General features: G+C 40.4%; 1 protein-coding gene across 1 annotated transcript in view; it reads right to left on the reverse strand.

The window, feature by feature from the left end:
- Positions 1-538: 538 nt before the first annotated feature.
- LRRC3B (leucine rich repeat containing 3B) overlaps positions 539-16,432 on the reverse strand; it is a 68,019-nt gene continuing 52,125 nt past the window's right edge. Inside the window, exons 2-3 of the mRNA XM_054991738.1 lie at positions 5,559-5,732; positions 539-1,774 (exon numbers count right to left, since the gene is read on the reverse strand). Coding sequence (XP_054847713.1) covers positions 843-1,619 — 777 coding nt within the window. The 5' untranslated portion in view covers positions 1,620-1,774; positions 5,559-5,732 and the 3' untranslated portion in view covers positions 539-842. The remainder of the gene's footprint in view (positions 1,775-5,558; positions 5,733-16,432) is intronic.

Raw genomic sequence — 16,432 nt, forward strand, 5'->3', positions numbered from 1 at the left:
ATGGACCAGCACAACAATATGAACTCCAGTTTCATTTTATTGTTAGCAAGTGGGCTCTCTGGAAACCAGGAAGAAGGACGGTGAGGTTCTTAATAACTCCCGCAGATACTCATTACTGGAAGCCCTCTGCGGTGTGGTTTCAATTTTTCTTCACAGTCATGAGAGCTGGAAGCTTGTTCTTCCAGAAACAAATAAGCTCAAAATGTTAGCATTTTGAAGCATTAATAACTTCTGTACTATTTTTTTATTCTAAACCATGGGTTGGATCCAACCAGCTTTTCTGCTGGTGAAAAAGGACAGATGGATTCCCTTTGACCAGCAAAAAAGTCTAGGACCAACATGTAACAAAAGTAATGTGGGATGGGGGCTGTGGTACAGAGGATCTAGGCAAGACTGAGTGAAAATGCTGGCAGGATCCTACCCTGTATTTCTAGACTACTTGACTATTGCCCAATACTCTGTCTCTCTCATACACACACAGGCAGTGTTAACTCAACAGGGAGGCTTCTGTTCAATAAATTAGTCTGTATTTACATGGTTCAAAGTTAAGCTTTTATTTGGTTTTTTTTAAACTAAAAAAATAAATTTCATTATTAAAGAGTGGAATGGGTCTAAACTAATGTTTACATATTAGTTTACTTGGTTTAGAATACCACCAAAGAAACAATAAAGGTGTACTGGAATCACCCCCAAACAGAAATCTTTTGTTAGAAAGTTTTGACAGCAGTGTAATTCAGTTTAATTGGGGGGAAAAGTCTTATACGTTTACAACGAATGTTAGAAGTAAACATCTGGCATTCGTGCTAACCCTTCTGTCAAAGCTAGTCATTGAATTACTGGCCCTATACCACAGTGCTAATATCGTCCGCTTCATCAGGTTTCTTTTGCCTGCTTGGCAGGGATTTCAAGTACTCAAGGTGCCTGCGTGCATCCTCTTGATTTTGCCGCACATAATAAACAACGTAGGATATCACCATGGTGAACCAGCCAAACATGGTGACCAGCATGGCATAATCAGTAGTCTTTTTAGGAAGGTTACAGAGGTCAGCATCGGCAGCATTAAGGAATGGCCTCCCGGCATGTTCGTCTAAATCTGAAGTCTTACAGATGACACTATTGGCTGTTTCATGGTTGGAGGCCATGCTCCTCAGGACCTGCTGCAAAGTGCAGTCACAGTGCCAAGGATTGTTTGCAATTCTGGCTCGAGCCTTTAAGTTGTTGAAAGCATTCTTGTGCACACTTTTAATCCGGTTGTCTGACAAGTCCAGCATCTGCAAGGTTTCGGCTACTCCTTTGAACGAATGTTCGTCTATAAATTCAATAATGTTTCTGGATAAGTTTAGGACTTTCAACTGGTGCAGATCCTTGAAAATTTCATTTGGGATGGATGTGATCTGATTGGAGTCTAAATAAAGTAAGACCGTTTCAGGAGGAAGATCTCTGGGTATTTCCTTGAGGTTTGCGTTGCTGCAACTGACATTTAAACCTCCAGAATGGGAACAAAGGCAACCTTTGGGACACATACTGGCAGAATGAAAGCACAGTATCATGAGGACAAAACTTTGTAGCAGCAGACACATGGAGAGGGAACGAGTTAACCACAGGTCTACCAAATGCATGCTGGGATGTCAGCATAATCACACGACCGCTTCTCATTTACTCAACAATGGAGGCAAAAGATTTTGAGCAACAAAATCACAACTTCATTCTCTTCAGTGGTGTCATTTGAGAATGCATGAATTCCTCATGGTCAGTGTTCGTTTAAAAAAAAATCCTGAAAATTAAAAAAAAGTCTGATTAAATATATGCATAAATGCAGCTTAACTGGAATGCACAATAGAAAGGACCATTATTTTATTAGTATAGAGTGAAATTTTTGGCAGTTTCCAGTTAGCATCAGTAGGAGAGCCATATGTATCACTTTAAGAGAAGAGACTAATACAGTTCTAACATCACAATTCTTGTGAGACACGGTTTCTTTTTTAACACTGCATTTCTAGAACAATGGTAATAAAACTTAATTACTTTCTTCCTTTTACAGTAGCAAAAACATTAATAAGATTTACAGTAATACTCCAGCAGCAGTAACAAATTAGGCAAGCATTATTGTGGTTAATGACCTTGCAACAAAGGATTCTGTATCTCTTTAAACCCAAATTAGACTATTTAACAGTTAGAGGCATTTGTGTTGCAGGCAGGCACTAATAAGAAAGCCAAATATTGCTAGATCTCATGACAGAAATGTGACTCATTCTTTAATTCCTCCCCAATCGCCTTTTGCTTTAGAAATTTTTATCAACTTATACTGCAATTAGATTTTTTTGTACATGTTGGGGGCAGGAGCTTGGGAAACAAAATTTCATAAAACATTTTTATTATTTCATTTCAAATCCCCCAGCAATAGCACTCAAAAATTGGAATACCTTATTGCAAACATCATATTCAATAAAGAAAAAACACTCTCTAAAATTTTAGAGTAGCCACATGGAACACAAAACAAACTGAATTTACTTTTGTCTTTAAAAGAATTTAACAAGAAATTTAAATATCCAAATAGCTCTGCCCCAATTAACTTGGAACGTACAAAGATTGTACAGACAGACTGTAAAATGCTAATATACAAGATTCTGCAAAACAATTTCATTCTTTTTCTTCTTTATTATGAACTATAGTTCAGTTTTATAATGATGGCAGGTCCATTTATCTTTGCATTCCATTTCTTTCACTGCAGAAGCTCATAAATTTGCACACCTTCCAAGCTGTATTTACATATAAATCAATCTTATTTTAATATAAAGAAGTTACTGCTAATTGAATTCTTATAATGTGTGAAATTCCACAGAGAAATCTGCATCACTGCCACTTTTGTGCACATCAGTGTGTTTTGTGGAATTCAAACATCATCTATTCTCTTATGTGAGAACTGGTGGGAATATAGTGGGTAACAAACCAGGGATTTATTGGAGAGCTCCAAGCTGAACCTCAGGCTTTCAGAACTTAGCTTGGAAAAGTCAAAACATTTCAGCCTGAGTCTGCCATATAAAACTAGAACAACAAAGGTCTGTCTTCAGAGGCAGTTTTGTAACTTCAGGAATGAAAAATAACCTACACACTGAGAGTGCTATATTATTTATTTTAAAATGTATTTTATTTAAAACATTTTATGCTGCCTTTCCACCCTAACATTGTGTGCAAGGCAATTTAGTACCAAGTATAGTACTGACTGAGTGGTATAGCACTGAGTACTTTGTCCCGAGTAGAGATGGGCACAAACAGCAATACGAACAAAAAAAAGCCACGAACAGCCCAATCTGCTGTTTGAGAACAAGCTGTTTGTGAGGCCCCATTCTAAACAAACAAGTGGTTGTTGCAAGCCTTGTTTGTTGCGTTCGTCAGCTGTTTGTCAAGCCAGACAGTCTGGCACCTGCAATCAATTCCCTTGGCAACGTAGGCAGGGACTGTCTGAACTCCTGCTGTTGCCCTAAAAACCCCAATCTAAGCCCAATTTATCTTGATAGGCAGATCTTCCTTCCAAGTGTGGAGCTCCAAATTTGTTACAAGAGAGCAAAGACCGGGGGGAGGGGGGCTCCCAGATCTGGCTAGTCTTTGGAGAGGGAGAGACAGCTGCTGTTGGCATTTTGATAGAGAGACAGGGAGAGTGCATTGGAGCTTGAATTTTCTTTGTGTGTGGTGAGATATGGATCTACCCCTTCAGGTTCCAGGGCTGCTGCCAGGCTCTCCGGCCAAGCTATTATTTACTATTGGTACCTTTCCTGCTGCCTAGCCAGGTCAGGTTTCTGGGAGTGGTGCAGTAGGGATCTTGACCAAACTTGGATGATGGCTGGAGGAGAGCCTGCCGGCCCCCACGAACAGCCAACCACGAACATGTTCATGAACAGGGTCATGTTCGTGGTTGTTTGTGAGTCCCTCTTCGTGGATGGCAATGAACAATGAACATCATGTTCATGCCCATCTCTAGTCCCGAGTAGAAAAGCTAAATTTTGAACTCTCAGAGCCAAGCTACGTTAGAAGAAGCACAATGACAAGGAAAATGAATATGCTTTGTATAATGTTTACATTCAATGCTGAAGCATCCCAGTAGAATTAAAATACAATCGCTGACATCAAGAATGTAAAGCTATTCAACTGATAAATTAGAAAGTGGTAAAGCTTTCAGACTGACATTTCAAATGTTCACCAGGGGAGTACAATGGCATGTTAGAACTAGCCATTTGTATGTGTAAAATGCCATCAAGTCACAGACAACCCCACAGGGTTTTCATGCTAAGAGACAACCCAAAGTGGTTTGCCTTGCCTGCCTCTGTGTGGCAACCCTGGACTTCCTTGGTGGTCTCCCATCCAAGCACTAACTGGGGCTGACCCTGCTTAGCTTCAAAGATTTGGCTAGCCTGGACCATCCAGGTCACAGCAGCCAAAACAGATGTGCATATGGAATTCCATGTCACTTTTCACTTTTTTATGGAAAAAAGGAAAAGCAGTATTGGAATCTTATGATCAGGAGCGGAAGATATGCCCTTTCCCATCCGCCTCTGCCTCCCCTTCCTCACTCAGAGCTGCTTTTTCAGATGAATGGGAAAAGATGCAGGCACTCTGTTTCTCTTCTCTTACAAAGGTGTAAAACATCTGGGCTGATTCATTATATACCAGTGGCAGGAATTAAAATAGCTCCTCTACCTGCTACTCTTCTACTCATTTCATTACAAAACAAACAGAGAAAAGAAACAGGGAATGCCATACCCACTTTGGGTCCTAAGAATTCTCGTGCTTTCATTGGTTTTTATAACAATTACACTACACTTCTAAGAAAGCAGCTGTAGGACTTTGTGTAAAAATCTCTGGATGATAGTGTCTTCTGCTAAAAAAATACGCAGAGCTGAACTAGGTGACACAAGAATATCGATTATTCAGGCCAAAATAATTCTGTAGAATATTCACAATGAATATAGTTCTTGGGATGTCATGGCTAGTGCTCACAAATAGCTGCGGCTCTGAATACTTCTATCTAGACCAACAAATAATCGCACTTGTACAAATCAGAGTTTCATGTTTGATGTTAAAGCAGAACTAAGCTAGAGGCAATCCTCTAGCAACAGAGGGTTAAAAACAGCAATTAAGGAGTTTCTGAGCTCTTGTACAAATATAGAATCGTGTCCTAGTTGAGATACAATTTCTAACACAGAATGAGCGCTAGTATGGAGCTGTGAGCATGGATTTAGCTATGAAGTTCACTGGTACATTTTGGGGAATTCATGATGTCTCAGACTCTCAAACATAACTAACTGCTCTAGGGTATTGTGAGGCTAAAACAGAAATCAAGTAACATGCCTTGATCTCCTTCAAGGAAGAGAAATGTGATAAAATAACATAAAATTAGTGATATATGCATGTGGCACTAGTTTCTAAGTACTGATTTTCATAAAAGGAAGGAATTTTTTTTGATCTGAGCTCTTAGAAGTTGGCAAGCATATCACCTATACAATCTGGAAGGCAGAGTTAGGTCAATTCAGAGACACTGTGGGAAGTAGAAACGGAAGAACCTGTCAACTTATCGCAGCTTTGATGTGTCGGTGAGGAGCCTTAGAGGTTGCCAGGAAGCCTCCTATCTGCTGCTGATCTCCTCACAGGATGCTCCTTTTTGCTGCCACAGAGGTAGAAAGCGATCTTGCTGAATGAATCACATGTTGTCATCTCATATCTTATGGGTGAGAGGTCTTAAAAAGAAAGAAAAGGATGGTTGAGGAGGTGCTGCAAAGTTGGCCTTTTAAAGTTATTATTACTATTGTTCCTTCTTGTCCTTTTCATAGTCTGGAAGTTAACACAGCAATGAGCCAAAAACAAACAAAAAGAAAACCACAAACTAAGTCAACTGATCCCAAACCCCAGTGTTAATAATGAAGGGTGGAATGGTTCTACTTCAGGGCTCATTTGGAGGGGGAATGCGCCGGAACACTGTTCCCCCAAAAGGTGGGCAAACACTCCCCCATCTGGCAGCAGCCAAATCCCGGCCATTTCGGGCCCGATCAAATCAATTATGCTAATGACACACTTCTGGTGATGGCAAGGGGTGTGGCATATGCTAGTGAGTTCCTGCAGCTCTTTTTCTACGAAATGACCCCTGTTCTACTTTAATACACGCACCCCAAAAATCCAAAGGGACTATTTACATGGGGTGGGGGGACACACAGGATCAATATTCCTTTGGACAAAGTGAAAGCTGGTTTTAAATTATTTTGTCCAGTTCTACACAGGTGATCTGCCTCCGCTTCAATGCTGCTGGGAAGTGGATTTTTTTCCTGCTTCCCCATAGCATTGTGGTACATTTATGTACCTCTACAGACTTTTCTTTGACTTTTCTCAAACTTGCTTTGTTCCAGAATTTTGGGGCAGATCTCAGTAAAACCTAGATGGTTGCTCTTTGGGTGAAATAATCCAGATTTTCTTGGCCACATGGCAGCTATTTTCCCTGACCCTGTTCCTGCAGCTGCCGTTTCCTCCCCTGCTACTTTTTATTTATTTTTTAAATAGCATTAGAATATTGTTATATCGATATATCATTGCAACAATAGGTGTGACAGGTACTTTGCATTCTCATTTTTTAAAAAGTAAATCTGTAGTCCCTGCCCTTGCAGAGATATAAGGGAAAAGACGTATCTTCACAATGGAAGACACTTTTTGTTAAAAAAGGAAAAAAGAAAGCTGGCCATTCACAGAAACTGATATAGCTATATGATGATATTCTGGTGCCAATTTTAAAAAGAATTGCAAAAGCCCTGCTGGCTTAGGGGAGGAGGGTGGCCACTACTGGGGGACTGGGGCAGGGAAACTACCATACAGATTTCCTTCTAGTAAAAACAGATGTTTTCTTATCCAATGTATGTGTTTCACCACCTTTGTAAACCAAGATGACAATCTCATGGCAATATGATCTGTAAAAGCTTCCTTAGATCCTGGCTCTTGGGAGTATATCAAACCACCTTCCACAGGGTCTGTTTGCATAATTACTGGGATCTCAGCAATACGTCCCAAATTAATTCCTGTTGAGAAGCTTTTCCAACAAGATATCTACAAAGTTATCAAAACCTTTACCAATTTTACTTACCGTATATAAAAAGAAGAAAAAGAATAAGATATTTTTAGCAAGCACCAGAAGCAAACATTGAAGCATCTGGTATCCAAACACCTGGGTTTCTGAAATAAGACATTTAAACAAGACTCTGAGATGCTATATATATCTCCACTAACTTACAGCTCAGCAGTCAAATGCTTTTCTGAAGAAAAGCGCAAAGATACACATAGGCCATGTGTCCCGCTTGTTACACAGGGAAGATTCATAAGACCATTATAGGACAAAAGTGACTTTACAAAAATTCATCCAAGTTAAAGGACACAGGGCTTCTAAGATGACACTATAGAAAATGTGCACATGCGTAGAGCAGGAGTGAGCATGAATACAATGACCCTGCCTCTTGCTTATGTGCAACCGTCACCTTCCAGGCTCCATTCCCTGTGTACTAGAATGCTGCTTTTTCAACTGTTTTCACAGGGAAGGGAGCCTATGTATGGACACTTCCTATGTATGTAATCACCATGCTCACAAGGTGGGGCCAGTGTGCTTGCGCCCCCTCCCCCTGTACAGTCCAATACCATGTGCAGAGAGCTATGGTTGCTTATGTATATTCTTCAACCACTCCCACCAAGCATATGGAAAGTAGCCCCAGGATAATCAGGCCCCAGGCACAGAATGGGTTAGTCAAGGGGAAAGACTTGGGGGCCATTTTGAATAGTGATATGAAAAAACTGGATAAGAAAATTATATTTGTAGTCATTGTGACTAGTAATAATGTACATGAAGACAAGAAACTGGCCAGGTTTCATAAAGGATGCTCAAGTCTATCATGACAGGATCTTCTGTGGGCCGCTTCATACTTGACATTGTTATTTCCAAATGGAAAATTCTTACAAAAAGGCCATTGCCAAATATTTAGGCAAGGAATGTATCCTGGGCACTACTATCTCAGAATGGCTTATGCTTTACCAAGGGAAATTTCTGTTAATAAAGCACATTCGATTACAGTGAAGTACCTGCCTATTTGCATACATTTATTCTGCTTCTATTAACTGGTCTAATTTATCTTTCTGGGTTGCAGAATTTTTTATGCTATGTTAAAAACTGCCACCTCTCCCTGCATATAACAATTTACATTTTGAGGTAACAAAATACTAATTATGTAGGAACTCCCTGACTGAAAGGTATCACAAGAGAGAAAATAAAGGCTGGAGGAAATTAAGGACTATCGTACTTACTAGAATGCATATATGCAACCACAAGAAATGATTAAATTAAGCACCTTGTTATGTAGCATCACGAAAATTGACTGAAATTAAAATAATCACTGGAACATATACACATGCTAATAATGGGAATAGTTGATTCATATGAAGCAAAATATTTTGAAACAAACTAGCTCCTAAGAATAACTTACAGAAATATGCTAAGTGATTCATGGTGAAATCCTAAGCAGAGTTACGCTGGTCTAAACCCCTTGATTTCGAAGAGTTTAGACTGAAGTAACTCCACTTAGGATTTCACTGTAAATGTAATCTTAAACCATGTTACACCTCAATGAATTTAGAAAGGTGTAACTCCATTTAGGATTGCACAGTCAGTAAAGAAATATAACAGTTTAGGAATATGTTGATAAATAAATTGTATGTTGGTCCCAGATACCTAATTAAAGGATTCCATGTTTGGGCCGTTAACAGAGTCTATTGTTTAGCAGAGGAAACGTGGTTATAGGTGGTTGCGAGCTGGTTCTGCTGGCTGGTGTGTGTGCAGGAGACAAAATAACAAATCATACACTTGCTTTTCTATTTAGAAAAGAAATAAGAGTTCTTTATTGTAGGAACCCCATACTCTGTAGGAAAGGAGGAGAGACAGATCCTAACTACCTATCTAGTCTAAGGATGGGCATGGATGGCAGTACAGGTCCTGGATCCATGCTTCCAAAATGGAGGGAGGAGAAGGAGAGAGGTGTTGCCTGGAACAATGCCAGGAAGAGAATAAGTGAGAGGGAGGAAGTCAGGAGAAGGAAATCCTGAGAATAGCAATCTATATATCAAAGGATAGTCAGAACAGTAAACAGTAAACAGAGTGCCCTGACCTCTCTATCTTTCTCTTTGGTTTGTCCCCCTCTGAAACCTGAGGAAATGTACAGCGCTGGATCTAGGGTTGCCAGGCCCCCTTGATCTCCCAGCGGGAGATTGGGGCCTGGCTCTTACCTGAGGGGGAGGGGGTGCGCGTGCGTGCTCTGCTCCTGCAAGCGCGATGACGTCATGTAGTGACATCACCACACACCCTGTTTGGGCGCAGATCGGGCCCGTTGTGGGCCCCTGCGGAGGACAGGAGTGTTCCTGTGCTCTGCAGGGGCCCACAACGGGCCCAATCCATGCCAAAACGGGCCCAATCTGCACCCATTTTGGCATGGATCGGGTCCATTTTGGTGCGGATCGGGCCCATTTAAGACCCCTGTGGAGCGACTTCCGGTTTGGGATTCATGGAGGTCTAACGTAGCTCCACTTGCGGAGCTGACCGGACTGCCGTTTTAACCGGCCGGTGGGGTGAAAATAGCCCGCGGCCGACTGCTCTCAGGCGGGGAGCAGGCAAAGAACGCTCAAGACCCTAGGGTGAGTTAGATCTCGGACGAGGGGGGGCTCTACACAACGGGTCCCCTCCCGATCCTTGAGGTCCCACCTTGCGACGGGTCGGCTATAATCTCTGCGGCAGTTTTGGGGCCAATTCGGCTGGCATAAGACCTACATACCCAAGCTTCGATTGGGGGAAGAAGCTGAGAGGAGAACTTAAAATCGAAACAGCGATTACAACCCGAGAAAAGTGAAGAAAAGGTAAAGATCATTATCTTCTGATACGGGACAGATTGATAAAAACAGAGAGGAAAAAAAGTAGATTTTTAAACTGCAACAGACTAGCGAAAAGGAGGGGAAGACTCGGCAGGAATTGTATTTGAAAAGAGACTAAGTTTAAAGAAGTTATTAAAGAAATCGGACTATTGTTTTGAATACCTGTGGCTTTGGAGCTGTGAGAAAAAGACACCATCGCGAGATCTGCTGTGGGAAGACGGGAGACAGGAAGTGTGTAATAACAATAGAGCGGCTGGAGAGAAGCGGCCCTTGCTGGAGGGCAGGAAGTAGGGAATCACCATTTTTGAAAGGGGAAGGGTCGCGGCTTCAGCGGAAAAGGAAGTAGGCCATCTTGGATTACAAAATCATAGAGAAACCATAGAGAAAAGACGCCCGACATTTTGGACTCTTTAAAATTTAATTTTTGCAAGAAGACCGGGACATTTAAAACAGAAAAACGTTAAATTTTACGCCACGGAGTTAAGGAAGAGAGCGGATTCGTGGGAGCGAGCTAAAGCAAGCCCCACGATGTCAAAAAAAGAGTGGCAATCGGCAATAGAAAACCTGGATAAAAACCTGGACAAAAAACTTTTAGATATGATTAAAGAACTTAAGGACACGAAATTGGAGCTGATAAAAGAGGTTAAAGAGGTTACACAGACAGTAAAATCGGAGCTGTCAGAAGTGAAAAAAGGTATGGAAACAATACGAAGTGAATTACAAGGAACGCAGCAGAGAGTTAAAACAGTAGAAGACGCGATGGAGAATTTAGCAGACACGCAACAAACAGAGATGAGATTGGTGAAGGGGAGAATGTCAGTTGCAGAAACTAAACATATGGAGAAGCAGCTACGTTTTCGTGGCTTGCCAGAAGTGGAAGGAAAGTCAGCGCAAGAACAGATGACTGAGGTGTTGGCTGAATACCTGGGGAAGGAGGAGGAGGAAGTTGTGGCTATCCTAGATGTGGCATACCGTGTGAATTCGAGAATTGCAACCCAGAGGAAATTACCAAGAGATGTGATTGTGCAGTTTACAACACGAAATATGAAAGAGAGGATTGTGACAAAACAGTTTCAAGATCCATTGGAGATTGATGGCAAGACGATTATTATAATGAAGGAACTGCCCAGATCAGTGTTATTAGATCGGAAAAAATACAAAGTGCTAATTCAGATTTTGAAGGACATGAAAATCAGGTACAGATGGGAGCTACCAGAAGGAGTGTCCTTTGAGTTTGGAGGGGCCAAAAAACGCATTAGATCTGAGCGAGAGATGGAGCGATTTATTAAGGACAATGAAAAAGACTTACCAACAAGATTATGAGTATGGAGTGTAAAGTATTATCTTGGAATGTAAATGGATTAAACTCACCGAATAAGAGGAAAAACATTTTTCACTGGCTACTAAAACAAAAATGTGACATTGTTTGTTTGCAAGAGACCCATATTAGAAAACAGGATGTAAAATATTTAAAATCTGGAAAACTGGGCAAAGAATTTGTAGCGGCCTCTAATAAGAAAAAAAGAGGAGTGGTGCTGTACATAAAAGAGGAGCTACAGCCAAAATTTGTTATGAGAGATGTGGAAGCTAGATTTGTAGCAGTGGAATGTATTTGGAATTTAAAGAGAGTGTTGGTAGTCGGACTTTATGCACCTAACGGTGCAAAAGAAAGCTTCTTTGAGGACTTGAGGAAGCATTTAGACGATTTTGCATATGACCAGATAATTCTTGCTGGAGACTTCAATGGAGTGACAGACTTGGAACTAGATAAAAAGACTACAACGGCACAAAAGAAAAGAGGACTATTACCAAAGCTTTTTTTTTGAGTTGATTCAACAAGAGACTCTCGAAGATGTATGGAGGAGAGAATATCCTAAAAGCAGACAGTTTACTTTTTATTCTGCAAGGCATTCTACATTATCAAGAATTGATATGATCTGGGCCTCAAAAGACTTAGCGTTATGGACTAAGGAGGTAGAAATAATGCCGATGGTAGGCTCAGATCACAACCCAATTATGTGGAAATTTGGAAAAAGGAGAAAAAGGAAAGCATGGAGAATAAATGAGGACTTGTTACAGGAAAGAGAGAATATGGAAATATTGAGAAGAGAGACAAAGTTTTTTATACAATACAACGTGAATAAAGAAGTACCAACCAATAAAGTTTGGGATGCTTACAAGGCGGTTATAAGGGGCATACTAATGGACTTAAATGGTAGAGCAAGAAAGAAGAAAGAGGAGAAAAGACAAGATATTGAGGAGAAAATAAAAGCCAAAGAAATACAGCTAAAAAAGAGACCAGGGAAAAAGAAAGTATACCAGGAAATTAAAATACTTCAAGAACAGCTAACAGCAATGAGCAATAAAGAATTGGAGTGGAATCTTAAAAGACTGAATCAAAAAGCATTTGAGGGCGCTAATAAACCTGGGAAGTACCTGGCATGGCAATTGAAGAAGAAAAGGGAAAAGAAAATAATAAATAAAATTTGTGAAGACAACAAAACGTATTTGGAGCAGACTACCATTAGTAGAGCCTTTTATAAATTCTACGCTAAGCTGTATAATAAAAAAGAAGTAAACAAAGAATCAATAGCGTCATATTTGGAGAAAACCAAACTTCCAGAAATCTCGGAAGCTTGGAGAAATAAGTTGAACAGTGAAGTAACTGACGAGGAAATAAGTAAGGCAATACAATCTGCAAATCTAGGAAAGGCGCCAGGGCCAGATGGACTTACGGCTAAATTTTATAAGACAATGGCTAATGAACTGGCACCATTCCTAAAAGAGGTGATGAATGGGGTTTTAAGGGATCAAAGGATTCCAGACACTTGGAGTGAAGCGAACATATCATTGATCCCAAAAGAGGGCCAAGACCTGACTAACGTGAAAAATTATAGACCTATATCGCTACTCAATAATGACTATAAAATTTTTGCGAAGATATTGGCAGAGAGATTGAAGGGGTGGCTCTCGGAAGTTATAGAGGAGGAACAAGCAGGCTTTTTGCCAGACAGACAAATAAGAGACAATTTAAGGACAGTGATCAATGCTATTGAATATTATGACAAGCGTTGTGACAAAGAGGTTGGTTTCTTCTTTGTAGACGCTGAAAAAGCGGTTGACAATTTAAACTGGGACTTTATGTTTGCCACTATGGAAAAGCTACAATTGGGAGAAAGATTCATCAGAGCAATTAAGGAAATTTACAGAGACCAGACTGCAGCAATCGTGGTGAATGATGAATTGACCAAGAAATTGACGATAAGTAAAGGAACAAGACAAGGCTGCCCGTTATCTCCAATGTTGTTCATTCTAGTATTGGAGATTCGGATGATACAAATACGTCAAGATGAGGAAATTCGTGGAATAAAAATAAAGGACTATTCATATAAGGTCAGATGAAGAGAACTTGATTCTCGAAAGCTTATGCTACAATAAAATTGGTTAGTCTTAAAAGGTGCTACTGGACTCTTTTTAAAAGGTAATGCAGTCTGAGAAAACTGAAAGTGATAAACGTACTACTAGGATGAGATATCAGCCACCTTCTATGTTCTTCCAAACTTCTATGGATATTTTTCTTGGAATAATCCTACTGAATAACAGGATATTTACTTCTGAGTAGACCTGCTTACCAGTGCTTCCTAAGTAACCCATATGTATGGCTTGTCAGCAAGATGTGTACAAAAGAACTTTACTTTGACTGTTCAAGAGTTTTTTTGGATACACTGCAAGACATAAAAAGGGATTTCTCAGCCACTTACATATATATTCTCAGGTCTAAACACTGCCTGTTTTTCCAAACATGAAACTATGACATGAAACTATTGTGCATACAGTTGTCTACCATTAAGAAGAAACAGAGGACGTTAAAAGTAATGCAATTTTTGAGAAGTTCAATTTGCTTTGGCTTCAGATTAACCCTGTCAATAAATCAGAAACTGAACAGAATTATGAGGTTGCTATAATGCAAGAGGAGCAGATTTTTTTCCTCTAAAGTCCAACAAGGATGCCGGCAATTTCTTCCTCCTTTGAAGAATGTTAAATTTATAGCCGAAACTATGCATATTTGCTCAGAAGTAAGTCCTATTAAGTATTTAACCAACAGTTATTGTATTGAATTGCAGCTGTAGTTGTTAACCCGGGGATGGGAGGGTGCTGGTGGGGTGGGTGCTGCTCCTGCTTCTTTGTGTGCACTCCACTGACATCACTTCTGGTTTGGTGTAGAGGCAGTTTGGTGTAGTGGTTAAGAACGTGGGATTCTAATCTGGAGAACTGGTTTTGATTCCCCACCCCTCCACTTGAAGCCAGGTGGGTGACCTTGGGTCAGTCACAGCTTCTAGGAGCTCTCTCAGCCCCACCCACCTCACAGGGTGTTTGCTGTTGTGGGGATAATAATGACATACTTTGTAAACCACTCTGTTAAGTCATCCTGAAGGGCGGTATATAAATCGAATGTTGTTGTTGTTATTAGTTTAAAATGGAAGCAACAGGGGCTCAATGGGGCCAAATGGGAAGAAAAATCAGGCTGGTGAGGGAGCTGCCCCCTTGTGCCAGTGCTAACATTATACACACTGTAGTGGCTCCTAGAATCATGCCATAACCCTCGTTCATTAGACCAGTGAGGGTTTTACATGATTAATCACACATCAACAAAGCAGGTCATGTTTTTTCCCAGGGTTCAATGTGAGGTTGTTTTAATGCATATACAGCATATTTAGGATGCGGCACTGAAAAGTGTCCAAGATATACTTCTGTATAGAATGGATGAGTATCTGTAGTACCAAGCGTGTTCACTAAAATCAGGGACTTAACTTTATGAACTGCAAAGCATTTGGCAGTTATCAACTGGAGAATAACAACTTGACTGTGTTATTGCCTGGGCTACTGTTTACAAGGGGAGAAATGATTTGAATTGTAATGATCTGTGGGCAAATGGACATGCATAATAATGTGACAGTCTTCCGTGTCCAGAAAAAGCCCACAAGGACCTTGTGCAGAGGAAACAGTGAAAGCTAGACCGCAGTCTACTCAAGCAACCCACTACATCAAAATCTAACCTATGAGCGAACTGCCAAATACCCCACACCATAGCTTTACTTTCATTACACAGAAACAAAGGCTTCACTGATCATAATCCCAATTCCATAGACTGTGACTTCATGTTACCACTTATTATAAAGAGTCAGCAGAAGATAGCAAGGCCACGAATACAGACTGCTCAAGTAGTCACCAAGGACCTACATACTGTTGCAGTAATGGCTCTCAGCATATGAAGCCCAATTCACTAGGAAGGCACAAAACATGAACACACCCTGCCAAGCAATCTTCCATTATCCTCTGGATGGAATGACAACACAGCAGAACAGAAAAATAGTAGATAACTTATACTGCAATTCTTGTTTGGATTACAGTGCAACTCATTTACTATTACAAGCTTTCCATTCTTTCAATTACATCCTAGGAGTAGGCTAGCGTATTGGGCTAGTGGTCTTGGACATACAGGGACTACACTTAAGGTGCTACATAATGCTGGTGTGGTCAACATGGGACTCAGTCATACGCTCAGTTCAAGTTACAAAGCCAAGAATCCAAATTTCTGCATCTTGCAGACTTTGTGGGAGTAAAAAACACACCTTGGTGCTCTTAAAAAAAATTAATTAGATTGAACCCCCATTCCAAAAGTGGTTATCCATGCAGCACGGACAGGAGGCACAGTTATTTGAGAAACACAAAACAAATAATCAATACCTGTACTGAGTTAGTAATTTATAATCTGGGTCTGTAATTTTTGGCTTATATTAATCAACCAGATAATTATATATGTGCACATGTGAGGTTTTATATATAGATACAGATATATAAAATTCTCAACGTAGTCTCATTCTGTGAATACTTAAATGCAGAAACTGAGGCCAAGGATGGACAATTCATATCTTTCTACAAACCTGAGAAAAGCCCCAGGTTTTCAGGGGGGGGGTGGAATCTGAAATCTTAAAAAAAAAGTTGGGGGATTAAAACCCACCAAAATAATAGAAGCAGTGCTGTAGCTTTAAGAAACGTCTTCAGTAGCAGTTGCTTGGCAACCACAATAGTATTGCCAGCATAGCAGCCTTGGTTTCTTTCTGTAAAATGTAAAGGCAGAGAACTGTTTTGGCCTTTGAGGGCAGACTAATTGGGACAGGGTGATGATACCACCTGACTTACATGACTCACCCAGGTCTCACAGCTCACTAGTGTTCAACAGCAGCTACCACATAGAAGCCAGTGTGGTGTAGGGGTTAGAGTTTCAGTCTAGCATCTGGCAGACCTGGTTTCAAATCCCCACTCACCTATGTAACCTTGCTGGGTAACCTTGGGTCAGTTGCACACTTTCAGCCATTCTCATAGAATTGTTAAGATAAAATGGAACTGAATGTTGTAAGTTGCTCTGGGTCCCCATTGTGGAGAAAAGTAGAGTATAAATGTAGTAAATAAATAATTATAGCTGAAGATA

The sequence above is a fragment of the Eublepharis macularius genome, chromosome 11, assembly GCF_028583425.1.
Source record: "Eublepharis macularius isolate TG4126 chromosome 11, MPM_Emac_v1.0, whole genome shotgun sequence".
Lineage (NCBI taxonomy): Eukaryota > Metazoa > Chordata > Lepidosauria > Squamata > Eublepharidae > Eublepharis > Eublepharis macularius.